This window comes from Tachysurus fulvidraco, chromosome 16 (genome assembly GCF_022655615.1).
Source record: "Tachysurus fulvidraco isolate hzauxx_2018 chromosome 16, HZAU_PFXX_2.0, whole genome shotgun sequence".
NCBI classification, from domain to species: Eukaryota; Metazoa; Chordata; class Actinopteri; order Siluriformes; family Bagridae; genus Tachysurus; species Tachysurus fulvidraco.
In genome coordinates, this window is record NC_062533.1 from 18884797 (window position 1) to 18911934 (window position 27138).

At 40.2% G+C, this 27138-nt stretch overlaps 1 protein-coding gene across 3 annotated transcripts; it reads left to right on the plus strand.

The window, feature by feature from the left end:
• The first annotated feature begins 1005 nt into the window (after positions 1-1005).
• On the plus strand, positions 1006-27138 carry asb2a.1 (ankyrin repeat and SOCS box containing 2a, tandem duplicate 1). Of its 3 annotated transcripts, XM_047801932.1 has the most exons (12): positions 1006-1158; positions 3352-3638; positions 12273-12392; positions 12512-12681; positions 15745-15900; positions 16292-16537; positions 16624-16795; positions 17162-17185; positions 17790-17840; positions 22915-23485; positions 24112-24265; positions 25100-27138. In XM_047801932.1, the coding sequence occupies exons 2-12, from the start codon at positions 3367-3369 to the stop codon at positions 25243-25245; spliced, it is 2082 nt and encodes a 693-aa protein (XP_047657888.1). In that variant the 5' UTR covers positions 1006-1158; positions 3352-3366; the 3' UTR covers positions 25246-27138. The 3 variants fall into 3 exon arrangements, with proteins under 3 accessions (XP_047657888.1, XP_027003320.1, XP_047657889.1); XM_027147519.2 differs by lacking the exon at positions 17162-17185 and having other exon boundaries at positions 25100-27137; XM_047801933.1 differs by lacking the exons at positions 17162-17185; positions 17790-17840.

Genomic DNA, 27138 nt, shown 5'->3' on the forward strand with positions numbered 1-27138 from the left:
CCAACTTAGTTGTGAAGTATTGTGTTTTCTTTGCATAGCAAACTGTTTGTGTTTTGCTATAGTGTTTACTGACCTGTTTTGTTTCTTTTCTTTTATTATTTGTCTTCGTGTTCTTTGGATTTCTTTTGCCTCGTGGATTGCTTTTGTGTGTTTAATGACCTCTGACTGTTTCTTGACATTGCCTTTGGACTTGTTTGCCTTGGATTTGCATTAATAAACACTGCACATGGATTCGACCTCTGTTTCTGACCCAGCATTAGTTAAAGGCTATTAATAACTTAATAAACAGAGAATTTATTGAAATATCTTCTAGCATGACCTGAATATTTATCAGATTAAATTTGTAATTAATGTTAAGTAATGTTTGAATATGTTTAATTTTTGTGTAACTAAATTGTAATATGCAAAAAAGATATTAAAAGAAATTCAACAGAATGTAAATTAAAAATGTAGTTCACTGTAGAAAAAAAAAGGAAAAATCTATTGCAAAGATGGAGACTTTTTTTTTTTCATTTGATCACATTTTTTTTATTTTATACTTTTACAAATATTAGCTTTGTTCTGCATTGAAGGTCTCATTTTATGGGCCACTACATTAAATGCCAGTGGTGTTTGTGATTATTCATCTTTGTGTATAAATCTTTAGAATAAATTCACTAAAATTATCATTCAAGATGAACTTGTGGATGTTATTAGAAAAGAAAGTGGCATTAAGTGAAAGTGTAGTAAATCTAAAGCACATGATATTGTCAAATTACGAAAAAGACAGAAAGGGGATGCAAACTTTTGCAACTATATGTGCATATGTAAAACCTATCTATCTCTATGGGTGTCTTTTTAAAATAAAAAATAAAAACACCTTAAAACCGACATTTTCTCCTGGTCATATTGCTGTCTGTAATTCTTCCTCAGGACGCACGGTTCCTGCGGTTCCTCTTCATGCTCTGCTCCAGATACAGTATCTGCAGGGGGAATCTGAGCCCAGAGGCTGGTATGCAGTGTCCCTGAAATCATGTGCACACTTTAGAAATGTCCTATAAACAGAGCGAGGACGCAGGGACACAGACCACTGTAGCAGCCAAAGTCTTCAGTTACTTTTACTAAAAGTAATAAAATCCTGACGGAAATTTGAATTTTCAGACGAACAGAATCGTCCTCGTAAGTGTTTCTGTGCTTTATTTCTCTTGGTGTGTGGCACTGACTGCTTTAATATTAAAAGTCATTCATTGAATCCGGTTATGAACGCAGATGAGTGTCACTGCAGTTTAAAGAATTGTTTATTTACACAAAATCAAGACTTTTATTTTATAAATATGTCTGAATATACAGTAATTATAAAATAAACATTCAGACATTTATAAAATAAAAGTCATGATTTTGTAAATATGTCTGAATATTCAGTGTGTGCTTCGCAGCAAGCTGTTGTGTGATATTTTAAAAGAGAGCAGAGTTTCTATTTATAAACTTGAAGAGAAGTGAACTAATTTTATCCAAATATTGGGTCAGACACAACACATGACTTTACAAAAACACAACAAGACAGTGTTAGAGTGGTAATGAACACACACACACACACACACACACACACACACACACACACACACACACACACACAAAACCTCCATAAGTTGGCTCATTAAAAACATGTTAAACTATGTTTTCATTTGTTTTAGCCTGTAGTTTGTTTATTGGTCTTAATGAGCACTTAATGGGGTGCTCGTAGGTACTCAGGGGTAATCAAGGGCAACCAGGGGTACTCAAAGGTACTCATGGGTACTCTGGATTACTCAGGGGTACTTGGGGTATTTAGAGGTAGTCAAGAGTATTCGGGGTACTCAGGGTATTCAGGGTATATTGGGTACTCGGGGTACTCCGGGTACCCATGGTATTCAGGGGTATTTATGGTAGTCATGGTATTCAGGGGTACTCAGTGGATTCAGGGGTAGTCAACGGTATTCCAGGGTACTCATGGGATATAAGGGGTTTTGGTTGTATGGTTTTGAAAACTTAACACAATGTACAACACAATCACGTTACATAACAGTGTTTCTGAGTGAATTTTATGAAAAACAACCAGACGACTATCTGAGCTGGGTGCTAGGGTGTTGTTAGTGTGGTTGTTATGATATTTCAGGTAGTTGTGAATTGTTTGGTGGTTGCTGTCATTCTAGCAACTCGATCCTATTATGTGGTCTACATCTATGAACTTTGACCTGTGAATTCTTTGAGCCTTTTACTTGTGCCACAAGTAAAAAGAAGACAGAGCTGTGGGGGGTTTAGTCAGAAAACAAGTGAAGGAGCTGTGGGGGGTTTAGTCATTAAAACAGTAAAAGTGCTGTGGGGGTTTAGTCAGAAAACAAGTGAAGGAGCTGTGGGGGTTTTAGTCAGTAAAACAGTAAAGGAGCTGTGGGGGTTTGGACAGTAAAACAGTAAAGGACCTGTGGGGGTTTAGTAAGTAAAACAGTAAAGGAGCTGTGGGGGGGTTAGTCCGTAAAACAGTAAAGGAGCTGTGGGGGGTTTAGTCCGTAAAACAGTAAAGGAGCTGTGGGGGGTTTAGTCCGTAAAACAGTAAAGGAGCTGTGGGGGGGTTTAGTCAGTAAAACAGTTAAGGTGCTGTGGGGCGTTCAGTCAGTAAAACAGTTAAGGTGCTATGGGGGTTTAGTCCGTAAAACAGTAAAGGTGTTGTGGGGGGTTTAGTCAGTAAAACAGTTAAGGTGCTGTGGGGGGTTTAGTCAGTAAAACAGTCAAGGCGCTGTGGGGGGGTTTAGTCAGTAAAACAGTTAAGGTGCTGTGGGGGGTTTAGTCAGTAAAACAGTTAAGGTGCTGTGGAGGGTTTAGTCAGTAAACAGTTAAGGTGCTGTGGGGGGTTTAGTCAGTAAAACAGTTAAGGTGCTGTGGGGGGTTTAGTCAGTAAAACAGTTAAGGTGCTGTGGGGGGTTTAGTCAGTAAAACAGTTAAGGTGCTGTGGAGGGTTTAGTCAGTAAAACAGTTAAGGTGCTGTGGGGGGTTTAGTCAGTAAAACAGTTAAGGTGCTGTGGGGGGTTTAGTCAGTAAAACAGTTAAGGTGCTGTGGGGGGTTTAGTCAGTAAAACAGTTAAGGTGCTGTGGGGGGTTTAGTCAGTAAAACAGTTAAGGTGCTGTGGGGGGTTTAGTCAGTAAAACAGTTAAGGTGCTGTGGGGGGTTTAGTCAGTAAAACAGTGATGGAGCTGCTTATCACCAAAGCTTTTCTTTCTGGGAGGAAAAAGGAGGTTTTTGATGTAAAGTCTGTTTTTTTTTTACTTTCTGCTGACAGGATTGTATCTGTGGCATGTTGTCATGACGACTCTCTTTTTCTTGTGAACATTATTCAGGAGCTCGGTTTCCATATGGCGGCTACAGGGGGGCCTATACTAGGGGCCACCAATCCCACGGTGAACTACGATGACTTCTATGTCTACGGCTACATGTCTGATGATGAACTGATGCAGATGGCCATCGAGCGCAGTCTCACTGAGACCCACAACAACTCCACAACATCTTCAGCTGAAAACGCCAGAAGCCCCATACCTCAGCGCAGGACAGAGATTCCCCAGCCGAGTCGGCACCAGACGCTGCAACTTGCTCTGACTCCGCCCCCTTGTCCTGCAAACCCACCCAGGTACACGGCAGAGGAAAAAAACACACACACACACAAACACTCACCACAGCACAAAACACCACTGACCCCTCTGCAGACTATTGTGCAGATCTTGTGCAGAGTCAAACCACTTTTGGATTTTGAGGTTGTTATTTATTTCCTACAACAGTACATTGAGACATAACAAGCAAATTATTTGGACATGTTTTAGTTTAATTTGTGACTAAATCAGAATTTTTCAGGTTTATAATTTAGACACATTTCAGACCGTCTGCACTAAGAAAACACTCCAGTGTTGGAATAAATGATTATTTTTTAAAAGATTGTCAGTCATCAGCTTATCAACAACAATTCACAAATAAATTCAGCACTTCCAAACAGGTAGTGAGGATTTGCTCAGGAACAGTGTGACAATAAATGACTAAAGAACCGCAAATAAAGAGACTCTGAGACGTTTTGCCTAAATCTCCTCTAGGTGGCACCATAATTCCCACCTTTGTAAAACTGCTCCTGATTTCTGAACTGATCAGAGAGTTTGAATCTTTTTGAGGTTTTTTTTTTTTTTCATTTCTTGTCCAACGAATTTTGTCCAATCATGAAATCATGGATCCCAGTTTTGTAACAGCAACCAACCAAAACCTGAATCTTAACATTTTCTGATCTATGAAAAGTTTCATATATGATATGCAAATGAACCTGATTGACAAGTGAAGGTGGATCTCAGCAGCTCTTTCACAGTAAGAACTGATATAAAGCAAAAAACAGAAAGTGATGCAACATCTCAGCAACAGCTTGATGATTTGGCTTCAAATTGAGTTTATCTGCTTGGGAACGAGTGCTGATGTCCCACTCGTCATTAATGCCTAGAGGTAAAAGTGTTTGAACCCCTTTATGTTTGATTTAATGAATTATTTTAAAAAGCTACAAAAGTGTTCATCGTGCTGAGAAGCTGCGTGCTGTGTCAGTGTCAGTGTTGATTAAACACCGCTCAGATTAACACTAAAACCCTGGCAGGCGTAGTGACATTACTGTCATACAGCTTACAGTCACTTGATCTAGCTAAATATCCACACCTGTCCCTGTACATCCTGCATAACACAGCACTAAAATTACACCAGTATAAGGTCCACACCAGGAGGAAGTCCAGCTGAAACCCTACCAAAGCTCACTTTCCACCCAGAGATAAACAGAAGCTCAGCTTTGGGCTCCGTGTCTCTGCTTTGTGTTTAACACGGAGATCGAGTTCCACTGAACAACTGAACAGTCACAGATTATTCATTAATTTATGTTTTAATGTTGTCTTCGTCATGTAGTTAATTTCAGCGGTTTACTACAAGTCTCACTCTGGGGTTTTAGTTAAAATTAATTAATTAGTTAATTAATTATAATACTCTAAGAGTAACACACTGTGTATTGTGCAGTTACAGGAAAATAATCAGAAAGAAATACAATGTTCTAGTGACCTGTTGCACCTAAAATCTTTAATTGGCTCAGTTTAAGTTTGTAAAGTTAAAGTTATGTATTTTTTTAGTTGAACTTAAATTAAAGAGCCCATAATGTTGACTGAAATTGCAATAAAATATTGAGTCAACTTAATGATCTATTTTGACCAAATAAGGGTCCACTATATTTAAAATTGGATAAGCTGTTTTTGTTCAAGCAACAAAGTACAAATTTCTCTGTATGTACTAGAAAACATCTAATAAATTTCATACAATGCAAAATGTATGGTGAATAATGAAATAATTTTTAATAAGATCTAAGAGCACAGTGTAGAACTGCACAAAAATACTGCAGACATCAGAACTGTGCAAACTAGAATGCAAGACATACAATGTGCAATATGTCACAAAAGCTTGAGTGCAATCAGGAAATTCTGTGTGTTTATTTCTCTATACATTTATTTTACAGCACCATGATTTGAACTGGCGTTTCTGTTTACAAAAAGAAACATTACATAAGTCATTCATGCACTTTTGTACAAGACTAGACAATTCTGTCAACTGCAAACTGGTTTGAGCTGCAAAAAAGTGCATGAGAACTCTGATACACAGCTTGACTTGTAAATCAAATGCTCTTATTTTAGATTAAAAAAAATGGTTCCTCACTTTACCATCTAAAAGACATTATGTTCAACCATTTTACCAAAAAATTAAGTCTGTCTGAGGAATCTTGTGCAAAAGTTCAACCATGTAAAACTCAACAAGTCCAAGAAACATCTGGAGTGAAATTCAACCCTGCTGTTTAGCAAATTCTTATAATTGTCAGACATCCAAGGTTCACAAAGATCTTCCGGACAGCCTCAAAGGTCTACCTCAAGTCCTTGGGATACTCCATGTGAAGAGCATAAAGCAGACCAAAGAGGAGAATGAAGGCTTTTGTGACTTCATAAAAATGTGAATGTAATAAATAATAAACCAATGTAAAACCTGAATGTCGATAACTACTTCTTCTCCCAACATTACTGCCACAGTGACCAGTATAGGGTTTGATCCTGAGTGGACAGAACAGTCATTTACCACTTTACAGATTCTCATGTTCATGCCCTTTGTGTATGACAGTCCTATGAAACACAGTCAATAATGGAAATAATAATAATACTATAACGGACAACAGAAAACCATTTCATAAAGAAACAGAAACTGGACCCTGGAAACCTTTTGTACGTTTTTTTTTTGTACGAAATAAACCTCAAAACAAATGACCAGAAGCGTCTTTAAAACTGAAGCTGTCTCTCTCGTGTACAAGGGAAGACCACGAAGAACAGAAGACCTTCGATGTGAAATTACATCTATGGTTTCCCAAGAAACACAGTTTGTGGCATTTCAACACGTGAGCCATGGCATATAAAAACATTTTTACAGTTAATAAAAAAAAATACATAGTACAATATCATTCACAGACAGGTAAGTAACAGACCTGGGAAGTTCTTCCAGCTGACTTCCCCATATCTGTGTCACTTTGGCTTTGTACATTTTCAGCAAACCCCCTGGATTGAGTGTCCAGGGATGTCAGGAATGTTGACTTCGGGTCAATACGGTTAATTCGTGAAAATTCCACATAAACCTGTTGATAATCATTATAGAATCCAAATACACAAACAGCAGATAATGCAGAACAACTGATTAAGTCATTTAGTGTAGTGGTACATTTAAACTGAATATGATTTACCTATTACTCTAAAAACACTGTGGCATTCCTAGTGGATTTGTCTGCTTTAGGGTGTGATACATGTAATCTCCACAGATGGGCTACAAATACAAATAATATAAAAGTCCTTTAGCAGATTTCCAGTTATGAAGTCTGTTGTGCTTCACCAGAATGTTACGTAATGTAACTTAAAATATATTAATTACTTAGTTATTATTTATGAATTAATTAGTTTCACAGTAACTCTGAAGTCCGACACAAAGACTGTTGAAATGTGATTAAATAAAGTTCATTTTTTGGAGTAATGTTTACTCTTAAACATGTAAAATTGTAACAATTAAGAATTAAGTCAGGAGTCACATAAATAAATAAGGAGGGATTAATCACCACTTATTTCAACATTGAATTTCCCTTGTTATCAAAATACACAATTTCAAACACCACAAATGTTTTGACAATAGTACACAAAGCAGAATTATGTCTTTTCACCATTGAAAGCAAGCTCATAAATGTCCACCCAATATAAAAGTCCTGAGCTACCACAAATGTCCTTGGTGCTTCACTCCATTATAGATGTTAAGAGCATGATATTGTAGCTCACCCATAACAGGTTTATCCAAAGTTTGTAAAGGAGCTCAGATATATTCCCAAATTGAGGAGAAAAGCAAATTAAATTCTTGAGCCAGGTGAGATGTCCTCAAAATCAAGTAGATACAAAAACCCTATTAAGATGTAGAACATCAGTGTTCCTCAACCTGGGTTTACTAGATCAAAGCATTGAGAGTGCAAACACTCCCAGCTAACAAGTAACTTCACACACATTTCTACCTTCCTTTTACTCCTAGCCTAGAGAAATCTCCCCGATAATGACCCCCTATCGCCCTCTAATGGCAGGGAGTAAAATTACAACTAACACAAAGTAAGGAACACAGAGAATAGTTTACTGGAACTGTTACACACCTCTCCTCTCAGAAGAAGGCCTGACCGGCCGTAGAACTTTTTAAGATTTTCTACATGGTAGGTCTCAACTTGTTTGGGTTTGGTTAACATCAAAACTTTGGCAGGCCCTTGCTAGCTTGGCCAAATTGCGTCCCCAGCACGAGACAATGAGTGAGCTCAAATCCAGACAAGTTCCCCTTCTTGGAAGGTTACTTGCTGCCTCTTCAGATTGTAGTATCTCTGTTGCCTGGCCTGGGCCCTTGTGACATTCTCTTTTACTCTTTCCAGAAGCAATTGCTGATGTTCAATACTTCATATGCAGATTGGTCAGGATCAGGTGAACGATATTGGAATAGTTCAAGGGGTCCTTTCAAACTATGCCCTAGCTATTTCTGCAGGGGTATAGTTGGTACTTGCCTGCCAAGATGAATTAATAGCAATCTGAACTCATGGATCCACTGGTCCCAATTCAGGTGATTGTCCTTAACATGCGATACGATAATGACCTTAAGAGTCCTGTTCACTCTTTCAGTCAGGTTAGTCTGCTGGTGGTATGCAGTGGTAAGTTTTTGAATGGCACCCGACTGTCTGCATGTAGCGTTCAGAGGTTGTGAGGTCAATTGTGGTCCTCGGTCTGACACCAAATAAGTGGGTACCCCAGTCGGATAAAGATCTCCTTGATAAGGACATGTGTTATCAAAGGTGTCTTGGCTGACCACAAGGGAAACACCTCGACCCACTTGCTACAGTAATCCACAGTAACCAGTAAATACTCATTCAACTTCACGCTTCTTGGAAATGGTCCCATAAGGTCAATATTGACCATATATCTAGGTTCTTTTACAGGAGTAGATTGAAGGGTTCCAGAAAGTTTGGATATACTTGGCTTGTATTGCTGACAGACTTAGCACTGTTTGCAGTGATCCCATATGTCTCGCTGGATTTCTGGCCAATATACCACATTGAGTAATTTACGCAATGTTTTCATGTGCCAAAGATGCGATGGTGGGTTACTTTTCTGGCTTTGGCCAAGTTCTTCCCAGTTTATTTGTAAGTCTCCATTCAAATCCTTTGCTTGATATACTGCAGCACTTCCCAGTAGCTCTCCCTCAGGCATTGCACAGGGCAGTGAATCAGGCACAACGTTGCATCTCCCTTTTCGGCACCTCACAGTAAAGTCAAACCCCTGAAGTCAGATAGCCCACCTGGTAAGTCTTGATGTGGGGCGAGGATGGTTGAATACCCAAGTGAGTGCAGCATGATTAGTTAGGACTTCAAAGGGTTTCCCTTCTAGGTATTGTCGCCACTTCTCAACCGTCCAGACCACAGCGAGGCATTCCTTCTCTGAAACGGCATATGAATTTTCGGCTAATTGTAGCAGCCGAGATGCATAGACAATGACATATTCTCCTTTTTCTGGCTCCTGAGTCAGTACAGCCCCAAGTCCAAAGTCAATTGCATCAGTCTGCACTTTTAATGTTTTACTTGAGTCTGGAGGCATGAGAACTGGGGCTTTTTGCAGGGCATTCTTCAAATCTTCTAAAAAATGTTGCCATTCCTGAGTCCAGTTCAATGGTACACCCTTCCTCTTAAGTGCATGAAGTGGGGAAGCACACTCTGAAAAATGCTAAATAAAGCGATGATACCACATCCCCCAAGACCTAGGAATCAACTTCTTTAATATTTTTGGGCATAGGAAAATCCTTGACAGCATCCACTTTGAAATCCTTGGTCTTGACACTTTCCACTGAAATAACATGTCCCAGAAAAGTCAATGATTTCCTTACCAATTTACATTTCCTGAGGTTAGGCCAGCTGATTCCAGCCCAGCAAACACCTTCTTCAGATCTTGAAAATGTTGGTGGATGTCTCTGGAGTATACAACAATGCCATCTATATACATGAAGCAACATTTGCCTATAAGGTCCTGTAGAACTTTGTTCATACACCTTTGGAACATTGCTCCAGCATTTTTTAATCCAAAAGGTAGATGAACAAATTCATATTGGTTGTACTTTGTAACAATAGCAATTTTTTGGATGCTACTTTCATCCATCAACACTTGCCAGTATCATGTCTTGAGGTTGAGTGTACTAAATACTGTTGCTCCGTAGACAGACTCCAAGATATCTTGTATCTGGAGCTTGGGAAAGCCATCCAGCAAGGTTTTGGCATTCAAGGTTCTATAATCCACACAGAAATGTATACCTCAATCCTTCTTAGGTACTAGTACTACTGGAGCTGCCCATGGAAATGTAGATGACCGTATTGTACCTTTACTCAGCATGGCCTTGACTTCCTCATCAATGAAGCTTTACTTAATAACTGGAACAGGATAAGCTTTTTTTCTGTACGGGGATGGGGTCATTAGTTATGATCTAGGGCTTAATGATAGAGGTTTGACCCAGTGCATCAGTACAGACAGTCAGCCAATTTAACTACAACCCCTCTAAACGCCTTTTCTCAGTCCGAGAAGCATCAGCAAGATCCACCAACTCTTTGATGGCAACTATGGAGTCATTGGATACTTGCACTATTGGCAGGGCAGAGTGTATGTGAACTGAGGGTGATTGGTCATAACAAGAAAAAGGGTGTAATATTTCCTTTTGCCCAGGCAAGGAATATGTGGAGGTATCAAAATCCAGTGAGACTCTACATGTCACACGGAACTCAAGGCATAAGATGAGCAGAAAAGCCATAGCCTCATCTCTTATGATGAATAGTCGCAGTGGGTTTGTGCATCCTTGTAGGGTACACTGCCAAGTAACTTCACCTAAGGCTGTCTGAATATGGCTGTTGGCAAGCGAAAATGTCTGTCCCCGACTGGACTGCCAAGACTCAGTCTCATCCTTTCATATCCTCCACATTGACTCCTGGATTAAAGAGCATGAACTGCCTGTATCCATAACGACTTCACAAGAATGATTACATAAAGTTATAGTCAAGGTTAGCAGCTTGACATTATGGTCACTAACGACATGCTGTGCCTTCCAGGCTTACCTCTGTTGTACTTATCCTGCCCCCCTGTTCTGGAGGATTATTCAGCCTGACGTTGCTTCCAGAAGGCCCTTTCCTCAGCCACATCCACTCTACCAAAGCTCCTGGGTGCACCAAATCGTTCAAAATAATTCACTGTTCCTCTCAAAATGCTAGCAAGATGGGGATTACAGTTTCTCAAGGCAGCCTGCAGAATCTCCTTCTCAGTTATTGTTGATTTAAGCCTAAGACATAAGGCTCGATACTGGAAAGCAAAAGTTCGAAGATCTTTATCAATTCCTCGTTTTCTCTCTCTTATCCTCCTTTCTGCTTCAACCTCATGATCATCAGGGAGAAAAGATCACAAGAAAGCAGATTTGAACTGACTCCATGTTTTAACATGTGCTTTTTCGGCCACCCACCAATCCTTAGCGGTATGCGTGAACACCGATGGCAGAGTTGCTCATTTTAAAATGACAACTAACACAAAGTAAGGAACACAGGGAACAGTTCGCTGGAACTGTTACAACATTCAGAATGATTGGAAGATTCACAAACAGCTAATGTGCACCTTATTCGCTAGCATTTAACATGACCACATTTTAACCACAGTGGCGCATGATTTATCTTCAAATAAACTTCACTAACTTGCTAGCTATCACCAAAGTGTTAGTTATTTCACTGCCTACTGAAATAGCTAGTTAACTGAAACAGATACCTTGTTAATGTTGTCCATTATAATTTCTGTCAACCGCAATAAACAGGTAAAACAGCCTAACTCCTATTATATTAATGGAATTTGGGACAAAAACTAGCGATCTTCCTCCAGAGCACTAATAAGCACTATAAACTGTGTTGAAAAGCTTGTGTTAATATTATATGAGTTTAATGGGACTCACCCTTCCTTTAAGATGACTCCACACAAGTTAACAAACCGTGCGGAAACGTCCAAGCGCCCAGACGTAAGCATGCCCTGTGTTTTTCTGGGCAAACATAATCATGATTGTGTGTGTTTACAAATTGCCTGAACACAGTTATATTAGTTCACTTGTTGTAACTGTTAGATTGATACATCAAGAATGAATGATTGAAATTTTGCAATCATTGATAAGGTTAATTTTTCCTTTTTTGACTAAACCATTATTTTTCTTAATCAAATTTTGTATAGTGCAGTGACTCGATGTAGCACAGTTATTCTTATCAGCACTGCATACTGTACAACACAGAATAAACTATTTATTTATCCATTTACAGTTACATTTATCAGGTATAATCAGGCGTTCCCTGTATACCAGTCTCTCTTTTATCTCTCTCTTGAAGAAAATAAGACAGAAAACACAGCTTGTTACTGAAAAAGCACAAAGAAGTGTAAAGTTTTACTTCTGACACTGGAGACTCCTTCCTATGTGTTATGGAAACATCTGCTTACTTACATATTAACATTTTCTTTTCAATTAAGCAGTTGCTATAGAAATGATTATGTTGTTGCTATGGCAACTTAAAAACGACCGATCAGGGTCCGGGATTTAACAGCACCATAGTGTGAATGTTAATAGTTAGATCAATTGTGCTGAAATATTCTCTTTGCAGGGACAGAAAGGATCAGCAGTCTGTAATCGTGAGCCACTTCGTCACGGGTTACGGGAAGAGAATGGTGGCGTATCGGACATTTGATGGGACTCTGATAGAAGTCAAACCCGAGGCGGAAGAGTGAGTAGATTCACACTGTATCCTCATTTCAACATCATTAGGAGAATTTATTTATTTATTTTTGGTCTTGATGTTTTTGAGCAGGATGTTCTGAAGTGTTGTGTTGTGTTTTCTGATAGGGACGTGGATCCTGTTGTGAAGGCAATCAGGGAAGGAGACGTTGATACTTTGAGAGGACTGATCAAAAAAGCAGATTGTAACCTGCTGATGTCGAATGAATACGGCTGGATCCCGCTGCACGAGGCTGCGCACTTCGGCCAGGAGCAGTGTATTAGAGCGCTCCTGAGAGGTGGGACTGATACACACACACACACACACACACACACACACACACTCAAGGATTCAGATATAGTTTTGAAAATATTTTTTAACATTTACATTTGAAAGGAAAATAAATTCTTGTATGTAAGCATTTTTAAAAAAAGCTCCCCTGTGAGCAGTGTCATGTACCGTCACATCAAACAGAAGAAAGAGAAGAAACATTATTTTACAATAAGAAATTACAGACTCAAGGATTATTTCCTGTGGTTTAAGATTATATCCGTGTTGCGGTCCGGAGCATGTTTTCTCCACATGTGTGTGAAAAGAGAAATTTAACCGATGTTTTTTGTTTTTGTTTTTTCAAATGAGGAAAAAATAAAAGAAATTTCAGAGCACTAAGATCAGAGTGCAAAACATTTGTAACCATCAGCATGTGCAGGGTCACGCTGTGATGTTAGAGCTCTCAAAAACCCATTTTTTCATCCTCATGTTTTGGTTTTTTTTTAAATATCTGTTTTGATTTAAAAGGAAGACGAACACAACAAAAACTTGAAAAAATATCCAGACGTGACATAAATCCTTTGCATCCTTTCAGAGTAAACACTTTTCATACACTTAGGAAGGAAAATACCCCAAAATTACACAAGTTTAGAAAAACTTTTAAAAAAGTAGAAAACAAAACCTACAGTCTCTTCATTCAGCTAGTCATTTGACTTCTGACCAGAACCAGAACACCTGTGACTACAGTACTCATGGGGGTGAATACTTATGCAATCATTCATTCATTCATTTTCTACCGCTTATCCGAACTTCTCGGGTCACGGGGAGCCTGTGCCTATCTCAGGCGTCATCGGGCATCGAGGCAGGATATTCAATTCAATTCAATTCAAGTTTATTTGTATAGCGCTTTTTACAATAGACATTGTCTCAAAGCAGCTTTACAGAACATAAACATAGAGCAGAAGGTAAACATAATTAATGATAAAGGAAATAAGAATAATAAAAGTAAAAGAGTTGACAGAATAAAAATTCTAGATTATTATTTGATATATATAGTTCACAGTGTGTATGTATTTATCTCCCTATGAGCAAGTCTGAGGTGACTCAGGCAGGAGTGGCAAGGAAAAACTCCCTTATGTTGGTAAAGGAAGAAACCTTGAGAGGAACCGGACTCAAGGGGGAACCCATCCTCATATGGGTAACACTGGGGGTGTGATTGTAATATACAGTCAGTTAAATGTTGTATTGGTGTAAGGATCATGGACTTCGGATTTCCTTAGTATCACAGAGTCTAACTGGAGATGTCTCAGGATTCTTAGAGTCGGCCTCGGCTCAGTGGGCGTCCAAAGGCTTTGTCCCACAGAGGGAGCCGGTTCAGTGTCTGGATGCCTCGGGATGGGTACAAAGAGAGAAGCAGTGGAAAGGGATTAACATATCTGCTGTTCATAAAAATGTGCTGGTCTGATGTACTGGTGCATGATATTATGTGATGTATTATGTGTACGCCTGACTGAAGAGATGAGTTTTTAATCTACATTTAAACTGGGAAAGTGTGTCTGAGCTCGAACACTATCAGGAAGACTATTATAAAGTTTGGGAGCTAGATAAGAAAACGCTCTACCACCTTTAGTAGACTTAGATATTCTGGGAACTAGCAGAAGCCCTGAGTTTTGTGATCTCAGAGAGCGTGAAGGATTGTAACGTGTTAGAAGACTAGTTAGATACATGGGAGCTAAACCATTAAGAGCCTTGTACGTAAGTAGCAGCAGTTTGTAGTCAATTCTATACTTAACAGGTAGCCAGTGTAGAGATGATAAAATTAGGGGTTATATGGTCATACTTTCTTGTCCTAGTGAGAACTCTGGCAGCTGCATTTTGGACTAACTGTAACCTATTTATTAAAGATGCAGGACAACCACCTAGTAATGCATTACAATAGTCCAGTCTAGAGGTCATGAACGCATAAACTAGCTTCTCAGCATCAGATACAGACAGGATGTTTCTCAGCTTGGCAATGTTTCTAAGGTGGAAGAAGGCTGTTTTGGTAGTATGGGCGATATGATTTTTAAAAGACAAGTTGCAGTCTAATATAACACCGAGGTCTTTCACTGTCGAGCTATTGGTAACAGTACATCCCTCTAAATGGAAGTTAAGTTGTGAGAGTTTCTGTGCACTGGTTTTTTGGACCTATAAGTAGTATTTCTGTCTTATCAGAGTTTAACAATAGAAAATTTCAGCTCATCCAGTCTTTTATCTCTCTAAAGCATTGAGTTAATTTGGACACTTTGGCTATTTCATCTGGTTTTGATGAGATATATAACTGTGTCATCAGCATAACAATGGAAACTAATCCCATGTCTTCTAATAATGTTCCCTAATGGAAGCATGTATATAGAGAAAAGCAGAGATCCTAGAACTGATCCTTGAGGGACCCCATAATTAACTGGTAATAAACTGGAGGATACACCCTGGACGGAGTGCCAACCCATCACAGGGCACACACACACTCTCATTCACTCAGACACTCGCACACTACGGACAATTTTCCAGAGATGCCAATCAACCTACCATGCATGTCTTTGGACCGGGGGAGGAAACCAGAGTACCCAGAGGAAACCCCCGAGGCACGGGGAGAACATGCAAACTCCACACACTCAAGGCGGAGGTGGGAATCGAACCCCAACCCTGGCGGTGTGAGGTGAACGTGCTAACCACTAAGCCACTGTGCCCCCCTTATGCAAACAATCTATTTATATATTAATATAACATAGTTCATAGTTGAGTAGTTCATTGGGGGGGGGGGGGATACTTATGTATGGCATGTAAACACAAGACAAAAGCCTTCAGAGCTTTCACAAGAACGATTACAACATACTGGAAGACACTCTACACCCTTGTTATAGACATTCATGTGTTATATATAGATATAATTAAAATTGGACACCATGCTATCTGTGAATGCTTCAAATCACTCAGCGCTGTTTATTTTAGCTGTTTGTCCTTCTTGGCTTTATTATGGCTGACAATAATTCTTTCATTTGTCGTCAGTTGATCAAAATGTTTATTTTTATGTTTTAATGATGTGATTAAGTGCAACCTGGAATGATTAACAAGCGCACACCGAAAGATCAGACGGCGCTGCTGTTGGCTGTGACGAGAGAGAAGCAGGAGTGTGTGGCGTGTCTTCTGGAGAAAGGTGCAGATCCTGACATCGCCAACAAGGACAAGGAGACGCCACTGTATAAAGGTACAGCGGTGAATTTAATAATCCTGCTACAGCTCTAAACAATAACAAGTCAAACTGCTGATATGAAAGGAAACATCTATGGAAGGAGTCTCCAGTGTCAGCACGTAACAGTCAGAGGTGACGCAAAGGTGTCGGATCAGGCGTTTCATGGTTTCTGAACAAAAATTAGAATATTTGTACGCCACCTTGTGGTCACGATCTGTAACAGCTTTTTTTTCCTTTCTGTTCAATCATTTGGAAAAATTTGTGTTGAGTATAATTCCCTTTTTCTGATTCTTCTCATCACTCCTCTTGTAAATGATGTCCAATCAACACCAACTTTGGTGCACATCATCATCAGACCTTTTTACATCCTGGAGGTAAGTTTCATGAGCTGTTTCTGTGTTTCCAGCATGTGAGAAGGAAAACGCTGCGATTGTGGCCATGCTGCTGAATCACAATGCGATGGTGAACAAAAGCTGCATCCAAGGCTGGACGGCGCTGCATGAGGCCGTGTGCAGGAACAACGTGGAGATCTGTGAGATGTTAGTGAAGGCAGGGGCAAAAATTAGCACGCCCAACATCTACGGCATCACCCCCATCTTCGTAGCAGCTCAAAGTGGGAACATAGATACGCTTCGCTTCCTCCTGAAGAATGGTAACCCAGCATTTCTGCCTTTATATCAACACCTTCTTTGTGTTTTTTAATACAACCTTTTGTACTGGATTTCATTCAACCTCCAGGAGCTGATATTAACAGCCAGGCAGCAGATGGAGCCACAGCGCTTTATGAAGCCAGTAAGAACGGTCATGTGGAGATTGTGGAGTTCCTGCTGTCTCAAAAAGCTGATGCTAACAAACCGGGAAAAACTGGACTGCTGCCGATCCACATAGCAGCTCAGAGAGGAAACAATGGGTGAGTGTCCAAGCGTGAGACTCCTTAGTAGGTCTATAAAATAATTAGGGATCTTGTGGATATGTTAGTGTTTGGAATTTGTTTCTTTTCCAAATACACACACATTAAATTTCCAAAAAATTAAAACAGTCACTGAATTAAAAAAAAAATCCTTATTTGTTTAACACATTTGGATTGGAACCTCTGTTTTTATTTATTTATTTATTTATTTATTTATTTGTTTGTTTGTTTGTTTGTTTGTTTGTTTATTTTTATTTCCCCTTGCTCCAGTAATAACTCTCTAAATCATATCATAGTCCATGTTTGAATTTTTTTGCTGACAATCAGAAAAAAATTTAACTTGTTTTCTTCTCTCATTGAGCCTAGTGGAAGTAGCCTGACTGGTTCACAGTGAGTAATAACTTGATATATTAAAATAAAAATAATTTAGATAGATAGAAAGATAGATAATTTTATATCCACGTCCTGGCTGATGAAACATTATTATTATTATTATTATTATTATTATTATTATTATTATTATTATTATTATTATTATTATTATTATTATTATTATTAGTGTTGTTGTTGTTATAATTTTTTGATTAGTTGATTAATTAGTTAGATTATTAAATTAATAATAATAATGCTGCTTGTATGTTGAAATGTATCTGTCTGTAAATTCCTCTATCTTCATAACGGTTAAGAATTAAAAATGAAATCTATTTAATTTGTGCCAATCGACTTTACCGTGCATGCAGTTTGAGGTTGCTGATTATTTGAAAATATAATCAACAAAGTAATTGAAATGTAATTGAAGCTCAATTACTGTTTATGTTTTATTAGCTGTTGCACTAGCAAAAGAAGTTTCTGTTAGTGTGTCATGTGACCTAATTACTGCTCTTGTGTGTTGTTCCCATGTCCTTTGCAATGTTGTGTATATATTGTGTATATTGTGTTAAAATGTGTTTGAATCATTGAGTAAGTGTGTGAATGTTGTTGCACGCTGTTTCAGCACTGACCTCTTCACTTTCGGCTCAGCACACAAAACTGACAGGGCGCTTCAGTAAGTCCCACAGAGTGGCTGGAAGAATAAATGTGAAACTTTGCATTAACACGTAATATTATTAACATGACAATAATGTGTAGAGTTTAAAAAACAAAGTGTGTTTTTAATTTCTGAAGTAATTTCATCTTAACTGTGTGTCACTTCATTCTCAAATATGTGCTTTAGAACAACTGTCCAGATTATTTATTGCCGTGTTCATAAGGCTTCATGACACCTATGTAGATCCTTCCATATCAGCCTACATAACCAATGTTGGCATCCAAAGCCATAAAGAAATGTTATTAATACAGAATATAAGAAGACATAGGAATCTCACTTCATGTAAACTTGCCTTGCAAAAGTATTCATACCCAATGAACTTTATTACATTTTGACATGTTGGCCCCGCTGAGGTCGGCTGCCGTTGCGACTGCTTCGGTTACACTTTGTATTTTTTTGTTTATTATATATTTATTTACATAGATAGCATTCTATTTATACAAGATGGTCATCATTAGATATGACAGAGCCACTCATATCTATTGGTGTGCAATCCACTCACCCTTTGCCGCTTTTAAACCCGGACCCGTGCTGGCCGAGCGAGATCCTGAGGGCACATGCACATCTTACCTAGTATCCTGTTAGCCAATGTCCAGTCTCTGGAAAACAAGCTTGACGACCTCACCGCAAGGGTCAATTCCCAGAGGGACATGCAACCTTCTCTGCTTCACCGAGACATGGCTGAACACAGCGGTACCAGACCACAGACAGAACAATGGAGTCGGGGAAGTCGAGGGGAGGTGGAGTGTGTCTAATGTTGAACATCCACTGGTGCGACAGCGCTAGCATCGTTCCTCTTTCACGCTCCTGCACACCAAATCTGGAGCTACTGACCATCAAATGTCGGCCCTTCTATCTACCTCGGGAATTCAGCTCGATCATAGACAGTGCCATTTTTAATTCCACCTCAAGTGGACATGGACACTGCTGTTTGGGACTTACATGAGACACTAGCGCTACACCAAACACAGCATCAGGATGCTGTGCTCATTGTGGTGGGAGACTTTAACATTTCCAACCTCAAGCACGCGCTACCGAACTTTCAGCAGCACATCACCTGCCCCACCAGGGGTGAAAGGACACTGGACCACTGCTACACACCATTCAAGAACAGCTACCAGACACAATCACATCCACCGTTTGGGAAATCGGACCATGCTGCCATCTTCCTCATGCCTGTATACAAACAAAGGTGGAAACAGGAAGCTCCGTTTCAGACGGAGGTCGCGTGCTGGTCTGACCAATTGGTGGCCGCCCTGCAGGATGCTTTAGATGACGCAGACTGGGACATGTTCAGGTGCAACTCTGATGACGTCAACATGATTACGTAAGTAGTTGTGGGATTCATCGGGAAACTAGCGGATGATTCGGTGCAGAAAACCACAATCAGAACATTTCCCAAACAGAAGCCGTGGGTGGATGAAACCATCCGCAATGCCCTTAGACACTGCTCCGTTGCCTACAACACGGGGCTCGCCACCGGGGACATGGACAAGTACAAGGCTTCGTCTTACAGTGTGCACAGAGCGGTGAAGGAAGCAAAGCAGCACTACATTAGGAAACTAGAGTAACAGTTCCAACATGGTGGCTTTAGGAGCCTGTGGCAGGGACTAAGGAACATTACGGACTATAGACCCCCTGCTTCTAGAATGGGGAATGCGGACTCTTCTCTGGCATATGAAATAAATATGAGCTCTGGTATGTGGTAGCCTCGTGGTTAAGGTGTTGGGCTACCAATCGGAAGGTTGAGTTCTAACCCCATGTCCACTTAGCTGCCACTGCAGGGCCCCTGAGCAAGGCCCTTAACCCTCAATTGCTCACTTGTATAAAAATGAAACAATGTAAGGTGCTCTGGATAAGAGTGTCTGCCAAATGCTGTAAATGTAAACATCTTTTACGCTCGCTTTGTGGCTGCAGCTAACCACGCTAGTGGCGCTAGCGGCACAAACAGCGTGCACACTGAGAGAGCTGGAGAGGTAAACATGTTCACCATCTCGGATCATGACGTGAGGAGGGCATTCAGGAGAGTGAATACTAGGAAGGCAGCAGGACCAGACAGCATCACAGGTCGGGTTCACAGAGATATTCAACCTCTCACTGGAACAGTCTGTTGTACCCTTATGCTTCAAACAGTCCACCATTGTTCCTGTCCTGGGGAAACCCCAGCCTGCCTGCCTTAAACCATTGCTCATCCTCTCCACACTACTACCACACTATGGGCCACCTGGACTGCAGAAAGGGAATGCAAAAATGCTGTTTATGGACTACAGTTCAGTGTTTAACACCATAATTTCATCTATGCTTACCTCTAAGTTGGAGGTCCTGGGACTCAGCCTGCCATTGTGTCAATGGATCTCCAACTTCCTGACAGACAGACCACAAGCAAACACACCTCATCCACCCTCAGCACTGGAGCTCCCCAGGGTTGTGTTCTGAGCCCCGTGCTGTACTCACTGTACACATATGACTGTGTGGCCACTTCCAAATCCACCACCATCATCAAGTTTGCTGACTACACTGTTGTGGTGGGCCTGATCTCGAACAACGACGAGATGGCCTACCTACAGGAGACTAAAAACCTGGAGAGATGGTGACAGGAGAACAATTTTTTCCTGGACTTCAGCAAGACTACGGAGTTGATAGTGGAGTTCAGGACAAAGCAGGAGCGGTCATACACATCTACTGCACGTGGTGCCGGACCAGGGCCAGGAAGATTGTAAAAGATCTCAGCCATCCCGACAATTGACTCTTTTCTTTGTTGCATTCAGGGAACTTCCGCTCCTTGAAAGCAAACACAGACAGAAGAAGGAGAAGCTTCTTCCCACAGGCCATTCAGAGTTTAAACCAGGAAACACCCAGAATCTACTTCAGGACAACCTTCTTTTTGCACTATGACACTATGTCTCTTTAACTCTGGACTTGCACAGCACAGTGCCACTTTATACACACCATACTGCACATGGACACTTTAAGGACAATTAAAAAATAATTTTTAATTTTCACATATATTTTCATATAGTTTATACCACCATATGCATTTATGTATATACATATATTTTCAAATAAATTTTCATATATTTTATATAGTTTCATATATTTCATATAGTTAATACTTTTTTATTTATCTAACTCCTTTTGGTTTTATTTTTATCCTTAATTCCATTCCTTTCTATGTTTGAATACCAGACAGAAGTAAAAAGCATTTCACCGCATGTCGTACTCTGTATGTGCCAAATAAAATTTGATTTGATTTGATTACGAATGTATTTTATTAGGATTTTATGTGACCAACACAAAGTGGCACATAATTGTGAAGTGGAAGGAAAATGATAAATGGTGTCCAATTTTTTTTTTACAAATAAATATCTCAAAAGTGTGGCATGCATTTGTATTCATCCCCACTGAGTCAATACTTTGTAGAACCACCTTTCGCTGCAATTACAGCTGCAAGTCTTTTTGGGGTTTGTCTCTACCAGCTTTGCACATCTAGAGAGTGAAATTTTTGCCCATTCTTCTTTGCAAAATAGCTCAAGCTCAGTCAGATTGGATGGCGAGTGTCTGTGAACAGCGATTTTAAGTCTCGCCACAGATTCTCAACTGGATTTAGGTCTGGACTTTGACTGGGCTGTTCTAACACATGAACATGCTTTGATCTAAACCACTCCATTGTAGCTCTGGCTGTATGTTTAGGGTCATTGTCTTGCTGGAAGGTGAAGCTCCGCCCCAGTCTCAAGTCTTTTGCAGACTCTAACAGGCTTTCATCTAAGATTGCCCTGAATTTGGCTCCATCCATCTTCCCATCAACCCTGACCAGCTTCCCTGCTGAAGAAAAGCATCCCCACAACATGATGCTGCCACCACCATGTTTCACAGTGGGGATGGTGTGTTCAGGGTGATGAGCAATGTTAGGTTTCTGCTACACATAACGTTTTGAATTTTGGCCAAAAAGTTACATTTTGGTCTCATCTAACCAGAGCACCTTCTTCCACATGCTTGCTGTGTCCCCATACGGCTTGTCGCAAACTGCAAACAGGATTTCTTATGGCTTTCTTTCAACAGTGTCTTTCTTCCTGCCACTCTTCCATAAAGACCAGATTTGTGGAGTGCATGACTAATAGATTCTCCCACCTGAGCTATGGATCTCTGCAGCTCCTCCAGAGTTTAGGTCAGTTTAGATGGACGGCCATGTCTTGGTACGCTTGCAGTTGTGCCATACTCTTTTCATTTCTGAATGATGGATTGTACATCATGCTCCGTGAGATGTTCAAGCCTTGGGATAATAATTTATAACCATAACCCTGCTTTAAACTTCCCCACAACTTTATCCCTGACCTGTCTGGTGTGTTATTTGGTCTTCATGATGCTGTTTATTCACTACTGTTCTATAACACACTTCTGAGGGCTTCACAGAACAGCTGTATTTATACTGAGATTAAATTACACATAGGTGACTCTAGTTACTAATTAGGTGACTTCTGAAGGCAGTTGGTTTCACTGGATTTTAGTTAGGGGTACCATAGTAAAGGGGGCTGAATACGAATGCACACCACACTTTTCAGATATTTATTTGTTAAAAAAAATATATATATTGGACACCATTTACAATTTTCATTCCACTTCACAATTATGAGCCACTTTCTTTCGGTCTATTTCATAAAATCCCCAAAAAATACATTTTTCTTTGTGGTTGTAAAATATCAAAATGTGGAAAAGTTCAATAGGTATGAATACTTTTGCAAGGCACTGTACAGTTTCATAGAATTGGAAGTGACATAGATTTCATAAACATCTTATAAGCAGAAATACGGAATGCATGTCGAAGTGTGTCCAAGTGTAATGTCAGCTTGTCATCAGGATTGATTAATATGACTTCATGAATATTTATGTAGGTTTATGAAGCCTTTATGTCAGCACAGTACATGTGAGGTGTAAGTTGTTGTAAGAATCATCCTGCCATTTCACTGTGTGTATTTCACTCAATAATTTCAGCTACTGAGACATGAAAGTTTATATCGCTGCCTCTGTGCTTCAGGATTGTGACGATGCTCATCCCAGCTACCAGTAAGTCCCGTGTGAAGCGCTGCGGTATCAGTCCTCTGCACCTCGCCGCAGAGAGGAACCGAGACGAGATCCTCGAGGTGCTAATCAAGTCCGGGTTCGACGTCAATGCCATGCTGTCTGAGGACCGCAGAACCATGTACGAGGACCACCGCAGAACCACCCTCTACTTCTCAGTAATAAATAACAACATCGAAGCCACCAGAATGCTGCTGCAGGCCGGCGCCAACCCCAACCTGGACACTTTCAGCCCTCTGCTCATAGCCCTAAGGCAGGGCTGCATGAGTACCATGACCTTACTGGTGCAACACGGTGCTAACGTCAATGCCTACATCCCCCTGCACCCCACCACCTTCCCTGCCACCATCATGTTCTGCATGAAGTACCTCGTCATGCTCAAGTACCTGATGGACAACGGCTGCGACGCACTGTCGTGTTTCAGCTGTGTGCACGGCAGCAACCCTCACCCCCCTCTGAAAACGATTCACAGCGAGAGAAGAAGTTACAGAGACAATCAACCCATATTACACAGCACCTGCACCCAGGTAAGAGTCATTGCATTGACATCCGATTCGAATGGAAACAACTGTTAGTTAAAATCCACTATAGAGGAAATATAATATTCGCAACCTTGTCTTTAATCTTTATTGTGATTTGCACAACGAATAAAATGTAAAAAAAAAAAAAAAAAAGTCATAGCAAAAAAGCTACATTATTTGACTTTAGGGCCATAGAATAATATACAGTTTCATGGAGCAGGTATAGAGACATTTATAAAATATATTTATAAGCAAAAATGTGGACCTTATGTCAACCTGTGATCTGACTCAACTTAATGTGTAAATGTTTTTAGAACCTGTCCTGAAGGATTAATATCATGACTGCAGTGTGAGGGGTGAGATCTAAGATTTGGTCAGAAATGAAGGCATCTGTAATGAAGTAGCAGTTAGCAGGGTGTTGCTAGTGAAAGATTTCGGTGCTATAGTAAAGGTTTACTATATATGATGTGTTCATGAGTGTGGATAAGAGCAGTCATGGTACACAAACCCCTCTAATAGACCTCTAGAGTTCCATCTCTACAAACGAAATATATTGTGTGCAGTCCTCCAATCTTAACACAGCTATTCTAACGCTGTTGCTAATGCAGTATTCGTGTCTTCTGTGTCTCCAGTTCTGTGAAGTGGTCTCCATGGAAATGTACAGCCGCTGGGTAGGACCCATCATAGACGTCCTGCTGGATTACGTGGGTGACGTGAAGCTCTGCTCCCGACTCGTCGAACACTTGGACAGTTACCCAGACTGGGCCAGTATCAAGGAGAAAGCAAGTATGTCTTAACCCTCAGGATTTATGGCTACAAAACAGCTAAGAAATCAACTCCGTCCAACTGGTAGATAGAAACGTCCTGAATTACTACACCACAAGTACATTTCAGAAAGGAACACTACAGTACTGAAAGAAGAAAATCTCAAATATTAAACCAATCCATTTCAACATGCAATCTAACTAATATTATAATTATCTATTCCAATTTAACTCACCAGTGAAAGCTAGGCTGTGTAGCTTTGCTAAGTTAGGCTAAAGTTTTGAGACATTTGGGTGAAACCAGGCCAGATTTTCTTCAGAAATGTAACGAGTCTGTCTGTGTTTTCCCTTGTTTCTGTCTGCTGTCATTGCCTGATGTTAATTGTTGACCCCGCCCACCTATTTGTTACCACGGACATTTAATTGCATTCAATCTCTTCCCCAGGTGTTTTGTCTTAGTCCTTGTCTGTCTTTGTCTTGTGATTGGTTCTCGTTCACTATATGTACTCTGTTTTTGTTCACTTCCTGTTTATGAGTCGTTGACCTGTATGTGCCGTGCTGTTGGGTTATGTCTGGTCCTGTCCCCTGTCCTGTCCTGTCCTGTCCTGTCCAGTGTTCTGATCTGTTTTGTCTGCTTGTTTGTTACTTGTTTTTTGATTATTAAAAGGATTAACTGCACATGGATCTGCATTCCTCTGTGACTCGTCGTGACAAGTAAATTGTAGCATTTCTCTGAACCTTCACTTTTAATTACTGTGTCATTAATCACTTTACAGTTTTTTCAGTTATTATTTGTATTTTTCCAATGCTGGCTTTTGTTCATGTGTATATATATATATTTTTTTTATTATTTTAGTGCCTCCGCGGCCTCTTATGCAGCTCTGCAGGCTGAAGATCCGACAGCTGATCGGAAATCACAGACTGAACAAAATCAAAAAGTTGCCCCTTCCTGGACGACTGATCAAGTTCCTGAATCATGAGGAACGAACAAAAGATTTTTGAGCCTCGATAAGTATGAGAGAACACAGATGATGAAAAAGCTATAAATAAATAAATAAATAAATAAATAAATAAGCAACAACACATTTATGCTATACAGCACTGTGCAAAATTCATTGGCTTGCACAACCTCTACAGTTCTTCTGGAGGCTTGATTCTGTTTCTGCTTCTAAAACCAGAACAGCTTTTATTATATTTGTGTTCAGAAAATGAATGAATATATTATTTCTGTAATAAAACATGTACTTTTCTTCATGCCACAGCTGGAACTCCACTTCCCAGAATACACTGTGGCATTTAAACATAGACACAGCAGAATACAAACAGCACTTTTCCCCACTACCCACAGTACTGACACACCTGTTCCCAATCTCACCCTCCATCTTTACATACACAGATCCTCACTGTACTCAGTGTGCAGTTACCTGACTAACCACACCTTTGTTTAGGTGCCTGCTGTCCTGATTTTTGATCTGGCTTTACTTCGTGGTTGCTTCCTGTCTCTGATTTGCTGTTTACTGATCACCTGATGAATTGTTTGTCCCTGTTTTTGAGATCTCTTCACATTTTGTATCTATATTTCACCTACAATAAACAATTGAAACTGCAACCGCATTCTTCTCGGACTCCATCTCATGGCATCAACATCTCCAAGCATACAGCTGGATTCATGGTGCACCGCCTTTGCAGCCTATGCAGGGCAAGACACTTCATAGAACAACAACAACACCTGGCTTTGCTGCAAGATAAACTGAACATGTTCACCACCGATGCACATCTTTAACGCTTTGTCCCTCAAAGATCCTTGGCTGTAAGAATCGCAGAGGGAAAAGGTTTTCTACAACAGTGTTCCCTGTACTTCTCGGGTCAGCAGCAGGTTTCAGGTTAAAAACTTTAGACACACAAAGCTATCAAGTGGGCCATTGTGGCCTATAAAGGAGGAGACCTGCTGAATTCTTATAACAGTTTCAAAGAATTATTTCAGCGAGTATTTAACCAAACCCCTGAGAGAAGAATGTCACACTTGCTGCTTAAAGTGGATGAAATGAACTGAAATTCAGTCACTCTCGGCTCATCCAGGAAGTGCTCACAGAACTGGCTCATGACATCCTGTCACTCAAATCACTGATGGATCTAAGCATTCATCTGGATCATCTACTCAGCACTCAGCAAATTCCTAAGTACATAGGGAACCGAGATCCTGTAATCGACCCCCTTGACCCAGTGCAACTCTAAGGGATTCACCAGGCTGAAGAAGGAATTTAAAGACCTTCAAAGATGGTTGTGGGTCAAGAGCACAGTACTGTAACAGGTTGATGAGAGATGTCTAGGCTTATGGGATTACTTTAAAATTGAACTAGATTTGTAAAGTTTGTCACGACAAACTTTGATGTTGGCTTTGATGGTGCAAGTGTTCGAAAAGGATGGTGCTTTTGGAGGCAAGTGGACATAAGTGTTAGTGTTGCTTTTGGAGGGAAGTGGACAGAAAGCTAGAGTGTCAAAACATTTGGAGGTAAGTGGAGACAAGCATGTGACATCATCCAAATACTCTTGAAGAAGTTCCCCTCATTTGGCTGAGTGTTGTGCTAATTTTTGATTTTCACGTGACATCACGTGACGTCATCAGAATACCCGCGAGGCAGTTCCTCTCATTGTGCCGAGTGTTTTGATATATCACATGCCCATGTTGTGCACATTAATTATTTTCATATGACATCACTTTACGTCACGTAATGTCATCAGAATACATGTGAAGAAGTTCCCCTCATTGATCTGAGTATTTTGATATGTCACATGTCCATGTTGTAAAAGGTTTTTTGATTTTGCATATATTGTGGGCGGGGCTGCGGCACAACCGAAAGGCCAGTCGGTAAACCATTTTAAAACTTTGTTCAG